The 20,013-nt window shown below is 48.6% G+C and overlaps 1 protein-coding gene across 2 annotated transcripts in view; it reads right to left on the reverse strand.

The window, feature by feature from the left end:
* ITGB5 (integrin subunit beta 5) overlaps positions 1 to 16,784 on the reverse strand; it is a 115,580-nt gene extending 98,796 nt beyond the window's left edge. Inside the window, exons 1-2 of one of the 2 annotated variants that reach the window (XM_019956879.2) lie at positions 16,293 to 16,782; positions 5,918 to 6,003 (exon numbers count right to left, since the gene is read on the reverse strand). In XM_019956879.2, the coding sequence (XP_019812438.2) occupies positions 5,918 to 6,003; positions 16,293 to 16,362 (156 nt within the window). In that variant the 5' untranslated portion in view covers positions 16,363 to 16,782. Of the gene's footprint in view, positions 1 to 5,917; positions 6,004 to 16,292 lie in introns of both variants that reach the window. The other variant, XM_070788757.1, reaches the window with a different exon arrangement.
* Between the last annotated feature and the right edge of the window lie 3,229 nt (positions 16,785 to 20,013).

Consider the following 20,013-nt stretch of genomic DNA (forward strand, 5'->3'; position numbering starts at 1 on the left):
TCCCAGTGGCTTCTCTCCTGTGCTTGACATCCTTTGAAGATACCTTTATCTATAGAATCAAGTCCTGTCATTATTCCAGACCTTTAGGGCCTCAATGACACCTGCTGAGGCACCTCTGGGCATGCAGGTCTGGAGAACCCTTTGAGGATAACGTGGCTTTCTTGAAGTCTATCACGGATGCCCACAATAGCTGAAGTTCTCTCTGGCATGGAATCTGAAGATAGCCATGCCTGATTTCTAGCATAGGCTCCTGCTGCCCAAGAAAGGGACAGACAGCACTGCAGACCCAGCAGCGAGTGACAAACCCTCCACAAGCTTCTGCTCTCTTCCCCTGAGATCCTCACTCGATATTTTAATTTTGAATAAGGGCAGATGCACATTAAAAGAGAAGAAACCAAAATCACAAAGACCAGGGCATATGTTATGAGAGTTATGATCTTGCCAGGTGGCACAAATGTTATAAAGACAATGTCTCAATACCTCCATTCCTAAGCTTTAAATTCAATGAATGCAGATGCCCCAAATTATAAACTCTTGAAGGAAAGGAGGACTCATGGTTAAAAAATCCTCCTCACATGAGTGACATCCTGAAGTCTGATGTGCCAAGAGCCTCTGCCAGGTGTCAGAACAAAGCAATTTCCAGGGAGACGGGACCTCGGATGCATCACCTGGTCCAGCCCCTCGCTTCTACAGATGACGAGTCTGAGGTCCACACACCTAAGTTCATGCCTATGTTCACCTGAGGAGTTTAAGTTTCTCCAGCCTCAGCTTTGTGAACACAAGCTCAGTGTTCCTTGCATCATCTGCCGCCCTTCTTGGTCAAGGTCACTGCTGAATTCCAGAGCAGGAAACTAACTCTGTGACCCCAGACTCCATCCCCCTGAATTTAGCTGCTCCAGGTGCCGAACTCTTCTGCCACCTATCAAACTTGGAGGATAACTATCCACTTGATGCAGAAAAACAGGCATGAGACTTCATCTCAACATGGAAAAATGGAAACTAGTTTCAGAATGGTCTCTCACGCTCAGCTGCTTGAGTTCATGTCCGAGTCTTTGCGACCCCATGGACTGTATAGCCTGCCAGGGTCTTCTGTCCATGGGATTCTCCAGGCAAGAATACTGGAGTGGGTGGCCATGCCCTCCTCCAGGGGATCTTCCCGACCTAGGGATTGAACCAGTGTCTCTTAAGTCTCCTGCACTGGCAGACGGGTTCTTTACCACTAGCGCCACAGCTCTGTGGTGGAAGAAGTTTCAGTTCATGAAGGAAGCATCTGTCCACACAGTCTCCAGAAACACTGTCTCCAACCCTCCAAAGGGCTCAGGGAAGGTAACTGTATGACAGGCAACCCACTAAGAGAAGCAACAGAAGGCACACTGGAACTCGAAATATCTTTCATGGCTTTTAGTCACTAAACGGTAATTACATAAGAAAGAAAAACATAAGAAGCAGGCGTACCAAACCTAGATGACTTTTACTTTGTTCTAACACTGGTGCTCAGAGTTGTTACAATCTGACCCTCTGCACTGCCTCTGTCACCTGTCACACGGAGGATATAATGAGGTCTACTGCTCACCTAAATAGTACTTAATTCTCATACATTTTGTTAATCAAAAAACTCCCTCCTGCAGCCAAGACCAGCGCTCAGCAGGCTTTCAGCGGTCGGGCACAGCGGCCAGGGCACTCAGCTTGTCCGCCTGCACCACTCCGGTCATCACATCCCCTGTGCGCCTCACTGCCTGCTGCGGAAAGCCAAAACTCAAAAAAGATGTGGGTGGTATTCAGGGTGAAAAGATGTGTTTTGGTTTGTTTCTGAAACAGCAGGGTGAAGAGCTGAGAAACTGCAGACCTGGGGAAAGAGGAACCCAAGCAGGAACAGGGCGGGGTCGGGGGGTACGGACCATGGGCAGACACCCTGATCCTGGTAAGAGGGGGAAGCAAATGCAAACTGGTGAACAGGGAGAGGGTCTGGCAGAGACTTGGGCAGGGGCAGGAAGTTGGGGCCCTCTGTGGCTGCGGCCCTGGCTCCACTGGAGCCCTCATGGATCTGGGGGAGGGGAGGGGAGGCCGAAGGTAAGTGATGACAAACTAAAATCCGTGCCCCGTCAGCACACCGCCGCGTGGCCCGGCTGCTGGGAGACGGGCGAGTCCCGTCAGGGCTGCTGCACTTAACGCGCTGGATGGCTGTTCATGGAGCATGCACAATGGGCTGAGACGCTTCCCTTTCACGACCACACCGAGATGTTCTCCACAGATCTGTGTTTCATTGTGAGCTGGAGCAGACACTCATGTGTTTCACACCTTCCCAGCTCAAAGGAGAATACAGGTCATGACCCCTCCGCTCTACTTTCCCCAGCACAGTAATCTCCCAGAAGATCCAGTCAGCTGGTCTTGTTTCCCAGCCTCTAATCTGTCTCCTTCCTCACGTTCCCGCCTCCAGTCCTACTGACCCCTTCATTCCTTCTCTCCATGTCCACCTCCAAGAGAAAGACTGGTCCCCGCAGCCCAGGTGCCCCAGCCTTCTCCCACGTCTGCCCCTATAGCCACCATAGACGTGCCCCAGGCCTCCCTGTTCTTGTCCCGGTGGGATTCCGTCCAGGATCCACAGGGTAGCCTTGGCAGCCTGGGCCCTTCTCCCTCTGGCTGCATGGCAGTCTGAACTACTCCCAGCCACATCTCCTGAGGGTGTCTCACCTTCACACCCCAACAGCCTCCCGTCTCCCCACAGCCTCAGCACCATCGCCTAGCCTGCCTGTCTCCTTTCCAGCTCCCATAACCCTGCTTTCTGTCCTGGGGGAGCACCGCTGCTTCAGCCCCGCCCACTTCTCCCCAAACACTGTCCTCTGTCCAGTACGCTGGCCTCCCTGCTTCCGGCACAGGCTGCTGATCCACAAAGCCCCTTCCCCCTTTTTCCCGGTCACACAGCTACATGAAGTCTCCCAGCTCCCTATGCACTTAGGCTGAGTGCTGTGACTGGTTTTAGATGAGAAAATGTGAGTGGAAATCACGTGGGCTGCCCCGAGGCCTTGCCATAAAAGCACCCGTGCACATTCTTACACGCACACACCCCTTCACAGCCAGCTGGGTTGTGAAACTTACTCTCTTAGAGCAGAGGCAAATGTCTACTTCAGAAACGTGAAGGACAAAATAGAAAAATAGGTAATAAGCCACCGCAGTCTGTTGTATGTCTTAGGCCGTGCAGCACAAACAGCACTGGGAGAGTTCAAGCTGGTGGAGAACAGCCCCGGGCTCTGACAAAGGGCAAGGGACAGGGGTTGAGTTGTGTGATAAGGACCGGCAGTCTCCCTGCCCCATGCCACATCCTCAACTAGGGTAGGGGAGAGTCTGGAGACTCTGACCTTAGAGCCAGAGGGTAAGATCTGTAGCTACCAGAGAAAATGAAGCCACAGTTGAAAGATGAAGACAGGAGAGCCAGGTTAACAGGGCCAGCCAGGTTAACAGGGCCAGGCAAGCAGCAGAACCAGGCAGACAGAGTAGCATGAAGTGGGGGCGGGGAAGGGTGGCAAGGGCACTGGCTGACTCAAACGCCACACCTGTGGGAGAACAGAGCAATGGGAGGGGGACCTGGGAGATGGAATTAGGTTACAAGTTTGTTAAATGCAGAGTAAGGCATCCCCACCCCCACCCCAGGTAAACAAGAAAGCCATTGTAGGATCTGAAGCAGAAGTGCTCAATGGAATGTGTTTGGGGGTTAATCTTCGGTGGTATGCAGCCCGGAATCCACAAGAACACACTGGTTAGGGACCCAGCCCCCTACTGGGTACCAGCCCCTCCACATCATGTGCTCTCTGCAGATAACCTCACCTCTTTGATGATGTCCCAGGATTCATGATTATGGCACTCAGCCACACTCACCCTGTTAAGGGGCAGTCTAGAAAGCCCCAAACTCAGCTTTGAGACTACTCAGGCCCTGGAGAAAGTTCACCCCCAAAGGGGATGGGAAGCTGCATTCCCACGCAGGTATCACAGGAGGTTCATTACCCAAGACTAAGGCCATAAGCACAGACAGAGCCCAGTAAGCTACAGAGGGGACCCAGGTGTGGACCAGGACAATGATTTACTCCTGGAGATATCAGTCGGGATTTCTCTGGTGGTCCAGTGGTTGACTCCACGCTTCCAACACAGGGGACATGGACTTGAACAGGCTGGGGAACTAAGATATGTTGTGCTTCTCAGCCAAAAATAAGAACATAAAAAAGTGTCATCAGATACGACCAGTATCAGGACATCAGACTTGGGGAAAGGAAGAGACCTAAAGTTGACAATCCAGCCCAACTTCCAGAAACCATGGCTCACATTCCACTAGAAAATATCTATAAGGTACAGGAGGCTCAGTTAATTAGCAGTTCCATCCACAAGCCCTCTCATGAATTGACCTTGTTTTGTACTTCCAGGGTGGGAGGGTGGGAATTGTCATCTTCATTTTACATACCAAGAAACAGTAAATTATGGTGAAACTGAGATTTCAACTTTGGTTTTCTAAACAAGGTGTCTTTTTAGCTGGCCTCTTTTATCAAATATGAATTCCTGACGGATTCTTGGCCAATTTTGAAGATGAGGAAGACACAGATTCTCGAGGAAATAATGATGTAATTGGAAACAGGCATGAAAACAAATGCACAGAGTAAGAGGTTACAAGTGCTATTGCTGGAGGACTAACTACAGGGAGACAGAAAGGTGGTCGGTCATGGGCTGTACATGCAGATGTGTAATAAACAGCCACCCAATGAAATCCTTCATCAATCTTACTGAGCAGCTATTAATACTATGAGCCAGGCACTACTCTGGGTATGGGAGGTTCAACAGTGAAGAAAACAGATAAAACCCCTGCCCTAAATTTCTGGTGGGGGAAGCTGACATTCTTATTGCAGATAGATGGATAGATGACGGAAACATGGTTGGGTGGACAGACAGATGTGTCTGGGGAAAACCATCAAAGTCTTCATGGAGTAGATGAGTCTTGAACTAATCTCTTAAAAACTGAAGACAAGGCATTGGTCAGGAGAAGGAGGGGAAATCTGGGAAGCTCTTTAGGAGAAACAGCAATGAGAAAACCATGAGGGTGTTCATCAGTCAGGGCTCTTTGGGGATCCTCGCTCGGGTCATCCCCTGGGGCTAAAGTGTTGACGGCAAGCAAGAGATGAAGGTAGGGAAGCAAGCAGGGGCCATGGAACTTGGATTTGTCATGCAGGTTGTAAGGAATCCGTGAAAGATTTTAAAGTTGATAACAAAACAGTACCATTAAGCCCCAAATACAATGAGGGGTTCATATGTTGGGAAGAGTCCTCTTTCAAAGTAGCTTGTTTAGTAATCTTACTCTTTACTAGGAAAAAAAAAAATCTAGAACAGTCACTTGGAAGAGGCAGTATAGGTTTAGAAACTGAATATTTCCTGATTAGCCAACCAAGCACTGATATTTGTATTGCTTTACGAGAGCAATATGCCTATCACCATCCCAAACTTACATCCCTTCCTACAGAGTCTAAAGAAACAGCAGCTATTCTTTTCAAGTAAAATCATTCCATAAAGGCCAATTCATAATATTCATCCTCAGATAAGCCACTGAACAATGACCGGCATCCGCCAACAGGCCAACCACCCAGGCATGTTTTATATCGTTAGGCAAAAGACTCACTTCACAAGCTCAGGTCTTTTACCACATAGCAGAAAACTGTACAAGAATCATAACTGGTTCCCCTACAAAAGGGAAAGAAGATCTTGTTTCCCTACAACAGGATTAACACCTAAAAATGCAGCTTTTCTTTTGTCTCCGCCCTGGGAGAAAGGAAGAGGCAGCTCACAGAACCTGCACACTCTTTTTCTGCCTGGATGCCGAGGTGAAGCCCACCCCTCCCCCACCCGCCCCTCAGAGCACTCCTCCCCTCCCCCACCTACGCACCTCTTTGAAGCACCAGGCACATTTTGGGTGGATTAGCAGGCATTCTTCACATGAGGTGGCACTTCCACTGGTGCATATGTTGAGACCTTCAAAGAAAGATGAAGATGCAGCCATTAGCTTCCAGCCATAACCTCCATTAATGGGCTTTTGAATGGGCGGGAGGAGGAGTCACTTTCGTCTCTAACAGGGGCCTCCCTGAAGCTGAAGGGTGCAGGCCCCTGTGCTGATCGCAGGCCTCTGCTCACTGGCAGAAACTAAACATTGTCGGTTTCTGAAGCACCCACCGCATGCACACTTGCGTCAGCAACTCCCATCACTTCCACTGTGCCTACAGGGGTCCCACTGCCTTCTTCCTGACACAGCAGGTCCTGGCTCATCGAGAACAAGGCCCCTCTATGCTCAGTCCAGACAAAATATCATAAATAGCACAAAAAGCAAATCAAAAAAAGAACTGATTGATCTTCTTCAGACATAAGAAAATCCTAAATCAGGTACTGTCGCACCAAATACATGGTGTACCGAAAGACAGCAGCAAAGTCCTTAAAGAAGAATGTGGCCGAGGAATACAATGCCAGCTTAAGATACAGGGTATCTATTAATTCAATATATCTACTAATAGATCAAGAAAATACATACCATCTGGGGAGATAATAAAAAGGTATTTGATCACATTAAAAAACCACCCATTCAAAGTCTATCCCTGATGTTCAAAAAAAGATCAGAAACGAAGACTAGAAGGAAACGTCCTTGTAAAAATTATTTACTCTCCACCCTCTGTCCCCATCCCATTAATCTGTGGAGGGGTCTCCTGAAGCAAACTCAAGTGTGGTATTCAGGTTAAATCCATTGTCCCCCTCCTCCCCCATCTCCTTTCTCCACTGTATGCCCCTCCCACTACCATCCCCAACAGCAAAGGCATCCTTGGTGAAATTTATCATCACTCAAGTCTTTTCCTTCTGGGACAGATTTCTTTTGACCAAGAGCAATACTTACTGGCTTCTCTCTAAACAGATGTAACTTTATTTGGTCCTCACAGCACTAACAGACCCACTGGTCTCTTCTGGTCATTGCTTAGAGGCTCACTGGATAAATGGGAAAAAGAAAAACCCAGGGGCACTAGCCCTAGGAAGAAGGGCTCAGATCATAAAGGGGAAAAACAGAGGCAATAAGATTAACAAGAGAGTGTGGAGGAGAAAATGGGGAGGTTGAGACTCTTCCCCAGCTTCGCCAAACAACATAACAATATTGGTTGTAAGACATCTTAAAACTATAACATTTCTCTAATTTGGTCATTTTAACTCCTTGATTCTTCTTTGTCACTAGCAGAAAAAAACCCACAGAAATCGGGTGACGCAGGAGGCTGCACTGAGTCACTGCATTGAGGCACTAGAGGGAAAACCATTTGGGATGAGAATGGCAGCTCATTCCCACTTTCAGGCAATGAAAGTGGAGAAACTGGCAGGAGCTGAGGGGCTGGGAAGAAAGAGAGGTGACTCTGGGAGCCCACAGAGGGCGAGAATGATGGCTTTCCCCAGCCAGAGACCCCAACGTGGAACCCTCGGCACTTCATCTCCACCAACTGCCACCCTGTTGGGACTCCACCTCATACCACCAGAGCTGGGGACCCCAGTGTCACTGCCAGGCCTGCAGTGGGACCTCCTGGGTACAACGTTGGACTCAGAATGCATTTTATAGGAGAAACAAAGCCAGGACCAATCACCCTGCATGCCTCACTTCAGGAGGAAGAGTCCTTCGCAGGTCCAAACATTCACCAAGAAGGTATCAGAATTCAGCCCACAGGGAAGTTGGGCTTGCCGTCCACCTGCTTACACTGACAACCTCCTTTCTCACTTTAAAATGAATCTAATCACTTGGAGACTTTCAAATAGGTACCTGAGCCTATTAGAAAAGAGAAATGATTGCAGGAAAAGTTTCAAACTGTCAGTTTCATTGTTTGGTTAAATCTCCTTAACTGCATCACTTTGCTGTACAGCAGAAATTAACATAACACTGTAAACCAACTATACTACAATTGAAAAAAAAAATATTTCCCGGAATATTTAGCTTAAAGTTGACATTAAATAAATAGATATGGGAACTTCCTTGGCAGTCCAGTGGTTAAGAGTCCACCTGCCAATGCAGGGGACATGAGTTGGATCCAAGAGGATCCCACATGCTGTGCAGCAACTAAGCCCGTGAGCCACAACGACGACTGAGCCCAGGAGCCACAACTACTGACGTTGTGCACCCTAGAGCTCCTGCTCTGCAACGAGAAAAGCCACCACAATGAGAAGCCCTCGCGTGGCAATCGGAGAGTGGTCCCTGCTCTCTGTAACTAGAGAAAGTCTGTATGCAGCAACGAAGACCCAGCACAGCCAAAAATAAATAAACTTAGAAAAATAAACAGACGTGGACAACTAAAATTAAAAAAAAAAAACAAAAAACTCCTCATCTAACAGAAACCTCTAGCTGTGCAGGGGACAGAATCAAACCTAGACTGAAAGTAACTTTTCTCCTGTTCTCCTCCACCTTATCAAATACACATTCAGGCTCTTGTGGCATGTCATCTGCTTTGACATAGAAAATAATTTCTATAAAGGATGCATAAAATCATCCCTATAAATCATTTCTATAAAATCATGGAAGTACAGAACCTTGGAGCTAGAAATGCTTTAGGATCAGCTCACTAAATCATCTCATTTTACAGCTGAAAACCTGAGAAAACAACAACAACTTGAAAAAAATAACAAGGAGCCCAGTCTTCCAGTAAGAGGTCAGAAGGGGAACCTGCACGCAAGTACCCATATGGGGTCTCTGTGCCACCCAGACACGGGCCATGTGACCAGTGAGTTCCAGGGTCCTCTGAAGGAGATGTTCAACAGGCCCTCAGTCAGAAAGGAATTTGAGGTTGGATGTCTCATTTACGTCTCTGCCCCAGCTCACATTAATTCACAAACACCACTTTCTAATTACCAGGGCCTCATCAGTGAGCTCTGGGACCTTGGATCAGAGACCTCAAGTTCAGAGCATTAAGGGCTCCTCTCCAACCCATATCACACTGGTCTCTGGTCTTCTGCTTTGTTAGCCTAAAAGACCTTGGACAAAATCCTGAAGAGGCTCCACAGGTGTGACAAGCATCCAGTATGAAAACATATTGAACAACTGTAAAATATCTGTCATACTCCATTCTTAGTCGTTTCTGTTACTTCTTACATATTCACATGCAATAGTGGTCTCACTGCACCGACAATGATTCCACTAAAATCAGGTTGCTATATTTTGTAATAACGAAATGGAAAGTAACCTTTAAAAACCGTATAAAAAATAATTTTAAAATATAAAAATAAAATTAGGTTGCTGTTGAGACAAATTCAAATTCAAGAAACCCTGCTCTACGCAAGTCCTAAATGCCAAGTACTGGACTAGGGGATGCTAGAGACACAGAGATGAATGACCCAGGCTGTGCTCCCTGGGAGCTCACAGCTGCCAGGGACAGGTCATGCCAGTCCCCCCAGGCACTCTGGGAACCAAAAGCATAGACCGTGTGCTGACATGTGCCCCAGTGCCAGTGCTACTCCTCTGGCATCTCCCCTCCCTCCACCTATTAATATTGCAGTGAGTTTGGATTTGGCCGGATGAGTCATTCGGCACCAACAGCACTCTGAAAGGAAGGAAGTAATGAATAAAACCTTAAACAGCTGCAGTTCACAAATGTCAGAGTGTTGTGTCTAGGTCATAGTAATAGGTGCTAGAGGCCCAGACAGTGGCCACAACTTTTCTTGGTTACTGTTTGCACGGTGACTACTCCCAGCTCAGTGTCAATTGCCTGCAGCCCTTAATGTCTCTGAAGCCAGGGGTTTACTGCAAACCATCATCTGAAAATACACTCTCCTTCCGAAACTCAATGACTCATCCCTCCCTGTTATCAGTCTTATCCAGGCCGATCTTTCCTTCAACATGCATGAAATGTTTCTCCTAATCCAACCCTCCTGCCTGCACCCTCCTCCAGCCCCACACAGCCCAAGCCAGGCCCTCCGCAGGTTTCTGTGGTCACCTCCTGGCTGGTCTCCCTCCATTCAGCCTCTCCAAACCTCTGTCTACCTACCCGACGTGGCCAAGGTCACTCAGCACCCACCGACGCACACCTCCAGCAGTTGGAATTTCCTGATCTAAAACACTCCATGGGATAATAGAGGTGAGTCCCAAGATGGAGCAGCCCTAATGGCAGGGAGAGAGGAGACACGACACTACTCACTGGGAATAGTGGGAAACACACAGCGAGCAAGTAGGGTGTGCACTCATCCTGGAAAGCACACAGACGAGAACAGACCCTGCCGTTAATGTCTGTGCAACCACCTTCAAGATACAACTGAGAAGCCAGCGAGAGAAACCCAATCCTGAATTACATTTTACTCATTGTTTTCAAGACAACAGAAAATAAAAACATCTCATCATTGTTGTTGGGGGGAAAAAATGGTAAGGCACTGGACTGCTTCTCCCCATCCATGCCCTGAACCACAGCCACTCATGTGTCACATGATAGACAAAGTCTTTCCAGTGCTGAATCTAGCAATTAAATAGTCATCGGTCTAAAGATGTTACCACAAAGTGTAAATACACCCTAGAAAGGATCTGTCTCATTCGTATCTTTACTGCCTTTCTGAACACCAGACATCTGCAGAACATTCAACAACATCACGTTTACAGACACGACTTGTTGTTTGAAAAACCTCAGTTCATATATAGGATACTATGCAGCTTTAAAAAAGAATGTGCATGCTCTCTGTTGCCTGCATGCTGGTATGATGCTCACTCTGAGATAGTTATCACCAAGTTAACATAAAAGGCAAGGTGCAGAACAGTGTGTTTAGTGCTGCCTTTCAATAAAACTGGGGGAGGGAGATTTGTAGTAAACATATAAAAAACACGATGGACCCATAAGAAACTGTCAGGGATGGTCTGAGCAGGGAAGCAGGTCCGGGTAATGTCCCAGACTAACCACCAACAAGAATGAAAGAGCAATCTCTCACCCTACACTGGATATGCTTTTAAAAAGTATGTGAAGCTATTACCTATTTAAAATTTATTTTTAAAAAGACAAATGACTACTTATATGATCTTCCTCTAAAAATTCATAACTCCAGTCTAATCATTAAAAAAAAACCAGACAAATCCCAGTGGAGGGACTATCTACAAAATACCTCCTCAAAAATGTCAAGGTCATTAAAAGATAGAAAAACTGTCACAACCAAGAAGAGCCTATGGAAACATGACAACTCAATGTAATACAGTGTCCTGCAAGGGCTCCTAGGACTGAAAAAGAACATCAGACTTAAACTAAGAAAATCTAAGTATGGCTTTAGTTAATAACAACTTATTGATGTGGTTCATGAATTGTAACAAATACGCCATATGAATGCAAGATGCAAACCACAGGCAAAGCTGGAATTGGGGCACATGAGAACTCCCAAACTAAAGTCTCAGTTTTCCCGTAAGTCTAAAACTGTTTTACATATTTAAAAAGTTGAGGGTTTTGTGGTTTGTTTTAAAGATCATTGAAATCATGGTGGGAGTGGGGAGGGGGGTAGGAATCAACCCAGTACCAATCATTCTGTCCATATCAGGGACCCAAAGGTAAGTGTTGTTTTTGCTGCTGTTTTGAGAGAGCCGGGCAATTCACCTTATAGCAGGTGAGGCAGAGCCCCTCCAACTTCCAGCCTCCTCTAAAAGAATATGCAATGAGAGGGAGGGAAGGAGGGGCCCACTCTGCTCCACCCAAGGGAGGCAGACCAGGCTTCACAGAAGACAGAACATTTGGGCTGGAGTCATGTGATAAGGAGAGGACGCCCTGGCATGAAAGACCCAAGAACTTGTTCTGTCACTTATTGGCTACATGACCTTGAACAAGTCACTTTTCCTGGCCTTAGCATCCCCCTGCAAACAATTCAGGGGTGATAAAAACAAGCTGTATCATAGGTGCCAGTTCAAAAAAATCTTGACAGACTCAAATGAGTTCTCTCGCATGCAACTGTTTCTTCCTAACAAGCTACATGCATAGTCTCTGACCTCAAAGCTAGTTGTAGAAGGTGGCAAGGAAGTGAGGATGGGCCACTCTGCCTCCAACACACACACACACACACACACACACACACACACAGAGTACCAAAACTTGTGTCCATCCATTCATTCAACAAGTATTAGTCAGGCACTGTTCTAACCACAGATGAATACAAGGACAAATAAAACCAACAAAACTCCCTGCTTTCATGGACCTTATGTCCTGATTGGGGGTTGAATGCTCAGAGGAGAAGATGAACAATAAACCAGATAAGCAAGTACACTAGATGGTTGTAAGTGCTAAGGATAAAAATCAAGGAAGATAGGAAGAACGTGAGGCAGGAGGTTGCAGTTTGCCTGAGTAGGACGCGCTGAGAAAAGGCTGCGGAGGCCTGCTGTGCAGAGATCGGCAGGGCGAACATTCCAGGCAGAGGGAAGGCCTGTGATCCAGCCCTTAGAACAGTGATGGGACTGAAGTGGGGGAGGGGGAGCAGTGAGAGGCATTAGGTGGGGCGGGGGAGGGGGCGGTCAGGGGGTGTTCATGCAGAGCCTGGCAGGACCCTGGCAGGACTTCTGGAAGCCAGTGGAGGACTTTAGGTAGAGTAACACAATCTAAGTTGAGTTTTGACAGGATCATTCTGAGTAAGAGTTGAGTTTAACTCTACAAGAGACAAGCAACTGTTTCTGAAAAACTGGTGGGGGCGGGAACTAGCATCGACCACAGAGAAGGTGTCCCGGCCTTCCCTGGAAGCAAACTTTTCACCATGTGGCCCAGGAATCAAACCCAGCAATCAATAGAAGCAGCAGCCTCACAAACAAATGGGTGCCTATAAAGTGTTCCTTTACATTCATAAAGGCCATTAATCTCATTTCAGCTTGAAAGAAGAAACACACCACAGCCCTCAGTCCCAGTGTATTGAAAATACCTGCGATGCGACCCCACCGCCATTAACCCGGCTGCTCACTGCCACGTGAATGGGGTATTATCATCTAAGCACTAGGTAATCACCCCACATTACATTAAAACTTCAGAATATTTCCGTGAGCTGGCTGGAGAAGAAAAAGTAGTTACCAGGGTAGGCAGGCACAAAGGGCCTTTTGCCAACTACTTAGATATATTCATTCTCCGTTGCCTCAGTAGCTAAATAAGCATGGAGAACAAGCAGGAGAGGAATACTAATTAGAGCTAATTAGACCCTGCCCTCTTTTGCCTCAATCTCCTTTATTAAAAGTCCCCCTAATTCAAGGATGATGGCGCTAAAGTGTAAATACCTAGGGTAAACAGCAGCCGACCCACCAAGCCCCCTGGTTTGCATTTCTAAACCTTTGCCTGGTTACCTGAGAGCTGCAAACCCAAGGCCAAATTCCAACAGCCCCATCACAGACCACGGCAATCGTGGTGGTGGGGAAGTGCTGCCAACAGGAGTCCAGTAAATAGGATAAAGGGCTCGCCTAGGATTTAGAGCATTCTAATGTGCAGGGCATTCACTAAAAGAACATTTGATTTTTTTTTTCCTTTTAATAAACTATGATGGCAAACATGACTCCAGTTCTGCAGCCCAGTCAATGCCATACCCCTCCCTCCTTAGTAGAGAGCAAGGGCCTCCCCGAAGAGAAACCCTTCCTCAGGTCCTGTCTGCAGGTCTTTGCTAATAAGGAGAGCAGAGAACTCTGGGACGGGGGATTGTCAGCCTGCTGGGGACTTGTTTGAAGTGAGCCCCCTTAAATTAAAAGTCTGTTTCCTGCTGGATTAAACACACAGACGAAAGTGGTGCAAAGCAATAGACTGGTAACTTAACCACTGATCCAGGGACACCCAGGCAGGCAGGACCCTGCAGATCACTTTTTTCTCTTAGTGGGTAATGAAGGTTTTTCTGTCAAATTCTGTCCTAGTAGCAAAACACAAATTGGATAAAGTACCTGTAGTGCTTCAAGAAAAAGAGAAGACAAGGGAAGGAAGAGAAAAGAAAAGCTGTTTCAGACTTGCAGTGTGAAAGCTTTCAGTTGGCTCAGCAACACTGGCAAACTAGGAGAAGTCACACAGATATGTATCAGTCCCTGGTAACCTTGAGAAGCTCCAGGGCATTAAGAGGGAGGTGGCCAGGTCTGGAAGCCAGTGATGGGCTTGCTCTCTCACTGCTCTGCTGATCCATGGAGGGATGGCTGAGCTCTAAGGCAACTGCAGAAGAAGAGACAGCACTGGAAATAAACCTCTGTGGGCTCAAAGCTTTTTTCCCTACCTAAATTGTGTCATGCAGGACAAAGGGCCCTAAACCAAAAAGTTATGAGGCCTATGGACAAGGAGAGTGGGCAAATCACTTCACTATCCTGGGCCAACCCCCAAAATGGAGATCATTAAGAAGAAATATATGAACTTTGAAAAGCAGAAATCACAATGCAAATGGAAAATAATGGATTGAAAGAATTATTCGCCACTGGAAGTATTTAAGTTTTTATCAGAACCAGGATGTCAACCTGTAAGGAAACTAAAAAAACATCTCCTTCAGCAGTTCCTAAACTTTTGTATTGCACAGATTATGATTTAAAAAGAAAACAAAAAGAGAAGGTAAAATTTATATAGGATTGCCGATTTTTTGGTTTGCTCAAAACGAAAAACCACCCTGTTATCACTGCTGAAGCTGCTGCTGCTGCTAAGTCACTTCAGTCGTGTCCGACTCTGTGTGACCCCATAGACGGCAGCCCACCAGGCTCCCCCATCCCTGGGATTCTCCAGGCGAGAACACTGGAGTGGGTTGCCATTTCCTTCTCCAATGCATGAAAGTGAAAAGTGAAAGTGAAGACGCTCAGTCCTATCCCGTCCCTCAGCGACCCCATGGACTGCAGCCTTCCAGGCCCTTCCATCCATGGGATTTATCACTACAAATTATTTAAAAAAAAAGTTTTCCTAAAAATAAAAAAGAATTTCGAATTAAAGGACAGTCCTTGTGAAGCAGGGGGCTGTTGGCAATAATATATTCCTGTGTATGACACAGGCTATATCCCTCTCTTTGCCCTTCCCTGGGGACCCATGAGCAATGGGCACTGGGTGCCAGATGGGTGTCTGGAAACCAGTGATCCACTCCAAGCTCTGGACTGATGAAAGAAACCTGTTACACTAATAAGTCTGAAATATCGCCTAAAAAAGTTTTTGTCTGTCTAGACCTCTCCTCTCTCTCAGACAGCAACCTTCACTGCCTTCATGTATATGAAACTCTGCAGGGGACCGTCCTCCCCTCCCTCTTGGCCAGACACAAGGTTCGGAACAGCAATCAAGAATTTTAGGCTTGAAAGTGAGCGGAGAACCTCAACACAATTATCTCCTACCGGAAAAGAGAAAGTCTGGAGCTTCCTGCTTTTAGAGGGGACGGGGTGGGGGTAGCTCCTTCTGCCTGGCAACCCCAGCGGCAACACAGCATCCTTCCTCAGCAGTCTCCCAACTCTGAAAACTTAAAGCAGGTAACTGAGGGTCCTCACACAGACGCCAGCCCAGAGCAGGATCGCGCGAGTGCAACTGCACATCCCCTGCTCCAGAATCCTTCAGAATCAGGGGGAGTACGCTGCACGGGGTGTTTGTAAACTCCGACATAAAGCCAGGCAGAAGGAAGTAGATCGCGAGATCCTAGGTGGGGTTTGGTCCCCAGGTGGGGCTGTGGTTTCGGACGCGGGTCTCCCCTCGGGTATGCGGGAGCTTGGGGGAGGAAGGGGTATTTACATCTTTAAAGAAAGGCGGCTGGCCTAGGTGGGGTGAAACTATAGGATTCGCCAGGAGACCCTGGGCATCCACGCTTGCAAGAGTCTAGCCCTCGAAAGTAGCCGTGAACCCCACGCTTTGGCTCCGGGTCACGCGCCTCCAGTTACCCCGCGCTCCCCGCGATCGGGGCACCGGCTGCATCACCCGGCGCCTCCCAGCAGCCCGGCCGCCCCGGGCCGGCCACAAGGGCCGCTTTGTGCCGGGAGTTGCAGAGCCCGGATCCCGACGCGGGGCTGGCGGCGGCCCTCCCCGCGCACTGGGAGCGGGCGCTCGCGGGCTAGGTCAGCAGACGGGCAGGGCTGTTTACACAGGAAGGCTCCTCCTCGCCCGGGAGGGGACCAGGGGCCGACGACAGCCCAGCGGGGCTGCGGCGGGCCGCGCACGGGGTGGCGCACGCAGTCTGAAAGCCCCCTACCCGGTCGTTCCGGGCGGCTCGCCACCTGGGGGTGTCCCCGAGGACGCCTCCCACCTTCAAACAACTGCCCTGGCCCCTGCCCCTCCAAGACGCCAGCGGGCGGCTCGGGGGGCCACGAAGTTTCTTTCTGCACAGCGGACGGCGTAGCTTACCTGGGAGCCGGGGCACGAGCGCGCAAAGCCCGAGGAGGCAGGAGAACAGGAGCGCGGGGGCCCGCGGCATGGTGGGGCGCCCGGCTCAGCGGCTGCGCGGGCGGCGGACTCCGCGGGGGCGTGCGGCCGGGGAGCGGGGGCGGAGGGCCGGGGGCCTCGGCCGGACGGGAGGCGGGGGCGGCTGCTCTGGCCCGCGCCCCGCCGCCACCATCCCTCCCGCAGCGCTCGCCGCCGAGTCCCGGGGCCGCCGCTGCGCCGGCTCGCCGGCCAGGACGCCCGGGGTGTCGCCGCTCGGGACGGCCCCGGCGGGCGGTCTGGTCAGAGGCGGGACAGCAGGCTCCGCGCTGCGGCCGCGACTCTGGCTCCGGGACGCGTCCCGGGCGGAGGCTCCCCCGCGCGCCGGCAAACTCTTGCCAGTCGCCTCCACCCCTTCCCTTCCTTTCCTCGCTCCGGCCCGCCGGGCTCCACTTTCCTCCTCTCCTCACTCCTCCCCTTCTCTCCCCTTCCCGGCCCCCGCCCGGCTGCCACACGGTCCGCTGACGGCAAGGCGGGGCGGGCCGAGCTCCGCCCCTCGCGGGGACCGGCCCGAAACGGGAGGCCGGGGGCATCCAGGTGGAAGTCGCTTCCGGCGCACCTGGAGGCCGGAATGGGGGTCTAAATCCCGGGGTGGGGTCTGCCGGGCTTTCCTAGCAGCGTGGACCTGCGGGAAGGCGGCAGGGCACGCTCCATCCGAGAGCAGAGATTACTTGGGATTGCTGAATTTAAGGGGGCGGGGGGAATCGTGCAGCGGCAGTCTGGTCTACCTTCCCAAAGCAGCGCTCGCCCGAGAGACGAAGGCACCGTGCGTGTTAACGCGAGGAGAGTCGCTCCATGGGGAACGTGGGGCGTGGAAGCACACCTGAAACACACTGTCCTCTCTTTAAAGTTTTGCCCCTTACGCGGATTTGAGATTGGTCGATATGTCGCTATTATGCGTTTTTCTTATCTCGATACGCTGGCGGTTTCCATAAAGCGAAACAAAAACAGATGCTCAACCTTTCACCTTATTCTTTATATCTGAGAGCTGGTTCTAAAATTGACTGTAAGGGATGGGGTGGGGAGCTTCTAACAGCATGTGTAAAGGACCAGGTGGGCTTGGGCTGCGCCACGTTGAGGGGGTTAAGACCGGAATGGTTTGTAGGCCAGAGAAGAAGAGGTGGTCTTCACGTAGAAGGAGATAACAGTAGAGCAGCCTAACACGTAGAGCAGAAAGAGCCCATGGCTAGCCAGACACTGAAATGTAAATACCCTGTTAACTCTTGAAATCCTCTCCCACAACCCTACTGTTAACCAGGTGAGAAAACTGAGGCAAAGGGATTAACGTGCCAAAAGCGACAGAGCTGGATGCCTTGTCCAAAAGTTCAGAGTGCCTTTGACTAGAAGCAGAAGCAGCAAAACAAAAAGCAAAGTGATATGACCTTTGCAGGTCAGGAACCAGTCGGACAGATGGCTCTGGGGAGGGCGGGGGAGGGGGAGCAGTTCTAACTAACCAGATTAGGGAGTTTGGAGTTTAATTGTGCCCTCCCACCCCACATGCTACCAAGATGGTGGCCTGATGCCAGAGGAAGTCAATTTATTCTTGTGGTACAGTGTGCCTATAGAGGCCAAGCTCCAAGTTCCACTTGAAAGAGGGTTTCATCCATAAATTGCATGTAAATATCACTGTACTCTAAATATTCCCAGTGTTTATTCTGATGTAAGAGTCATGCTTGTCCTTAAACTTTTTCCAGTAAAATTGGTGCTGCCAGAGCTTCTCCAGGTTTATCTTAGGTCTTTCTGCCTCAGCTGAATGACCTTGGGACTACTCTTATCCAAGCTTGAGAGGCAATGATTATAATTAATGGGCAGCCAGTAAAAGAATTTGAACTGAGAGGTGTCAATGCCAAGTGGTGATTTTCAAAGATTTGTATGGTAAGGATGTGATGGATAGATTAGATGGAAGGAAAGTTGCAGAAATTGAGCAAGTATTGCATTGTTAAGTACAATTAAAAACTTGCATTTATCAAGCATCCTCTAAGTTTATACCCTGTGGGGTCTGGTATGTGCACCACCTCCCCCACCCCACATGGCCCTTCACTGTTCAGCCCCAACACACACCCCTGTTTACCTGGACTGCACCTGGAAAAACCTGCAACCAAATCTGCACTCCTCCAGTCCCACCCTGGTGGTTTCCAACCTGCCCAGACCTGCCATAAACCACTGAATCCCAAGTGTTGACAACATTCTTCCGTGTTCCATTATCTCAGAACTAGTTTGGAGGTAGGTGCCTCTTCTAATTCCTCCCAAGCTTTTGTTTTCTGTTGTGTGGCTTTTTCTTGTCCAGTCACCCTTCATTCTTTTTATTAGCTAGAGTGGACAAGTAAAGCTTGACATGTTAGTCTCTCAGTTGTAGTCATGTCTGACTCTTTGCTCCCCCATGGACTATAGCCTGCCAGGCTCTTCTGTCCATGGGATTTTCCAGGCAAGAATACTGGAGTGGGTTGCCATTTCCTTCTCCAGGGAATCTTCCTGACCCAGGGGTTGAACCTGGGCAGATTCTTTACCATCTGAGGCATCAGGGAGAGTGGAAGTGCCCTTCAAATGCTTTGACTTCCTCTGACGAACAAAGTCAGCGTGCACTGATGGTCCCTCTCAGGCAGGAGACAAGGCCGTGCTTCCCCCAGCCACTGGAATATTAATAGTTCTTATGGCTGCCTCCACAACATCCCATTTCTAATCATTGCTGAGCTTCTGGATCCAAAGGAGGCTGCTGGTTGGATTGAGTTTGAGTCTCAAAGTTTGAACATAGATAACCCAGAGGAATTTTATGTTTGTTATTAGTTTTAAAATAAGATTAAATCCTCAAAAAGTTAAAAATGGAATTACCATATTATCCAGCAACTCCAACTCCCAAATGAATCGAAAGCAAGGCCTCAAACAGATAGTTATACACCCACATTCATAGCAGCAATATCCACAATCGCAGGAAGGTGGAGATAATTTGAATATCTGTTAAGAGATGAATGGATAAATAAAATATATCTACATACAATGAAATATTCAGTCTTAAAAAGGAATTAAATACTGACACATTATACACAGATGAACCTTGAAAACATTGTGGTAAGTGAAATAAACAAGACACAAAAGGACAAATGTAGAATTCTAGTAATAAAAGAGACCTAGAATAAGTAAATGCATAGCTTCAGAAAGGATAATAGAGGTTACCAGAGGCTGGAGAGAGGGGTGAATGGGAAGTTATTAATGGTACAGAGTTTCAGTTTGTATGATGGGAAAGTTCTGAAAATGGATCATGGTGATGGTTGCACAACATGAGAACGTTTACTACTACTGAGCTGTCCACTTAAACCAGTCAATCCTAAAGGAAATCAACCCTGAATATTCATTGGAAAGACTAATGCTGAAGCTGAACCTCCAATACTTTGGCCATCTGATTGGAAGAGCTGACTCATTAGAAAAGACCCTGATGCTGGGAAAGATTGAAGGCAGGAGGAGAGGGGGCGGGATGACAGAGAAGGAGATGGCTGGATGGCATCACCAATTCAATTCAATAGACTCAAGTTTGAGCAAGCTCCAGGAGATAGTGAAGGACAGGGAAGCCTGGCGTGCTACAGTCCACATGGCCGCAAAGAGTCGGACATGACTGAGCAACTGAACAACAACTTTTGTGTTATCTATATCT

The sequence above is a fragment of the Bos indicus genome, chromosome 1, assembly GCF_029378745.1.
Source record: "Bos indicus isolate NIAB-ARS_2022 breed Sahiwal x Tharparkar chromosome 1, NIAB-ARS_B.indTharparkar_mat_pri_1.0, whole genome shotgun sequence".
Classification (NCBI taxonomy): Eukaryota; Metazoa; Chordata; class Mammalia; order Artiodactyla; family Bovidae; genus Bos; species Bos indicus.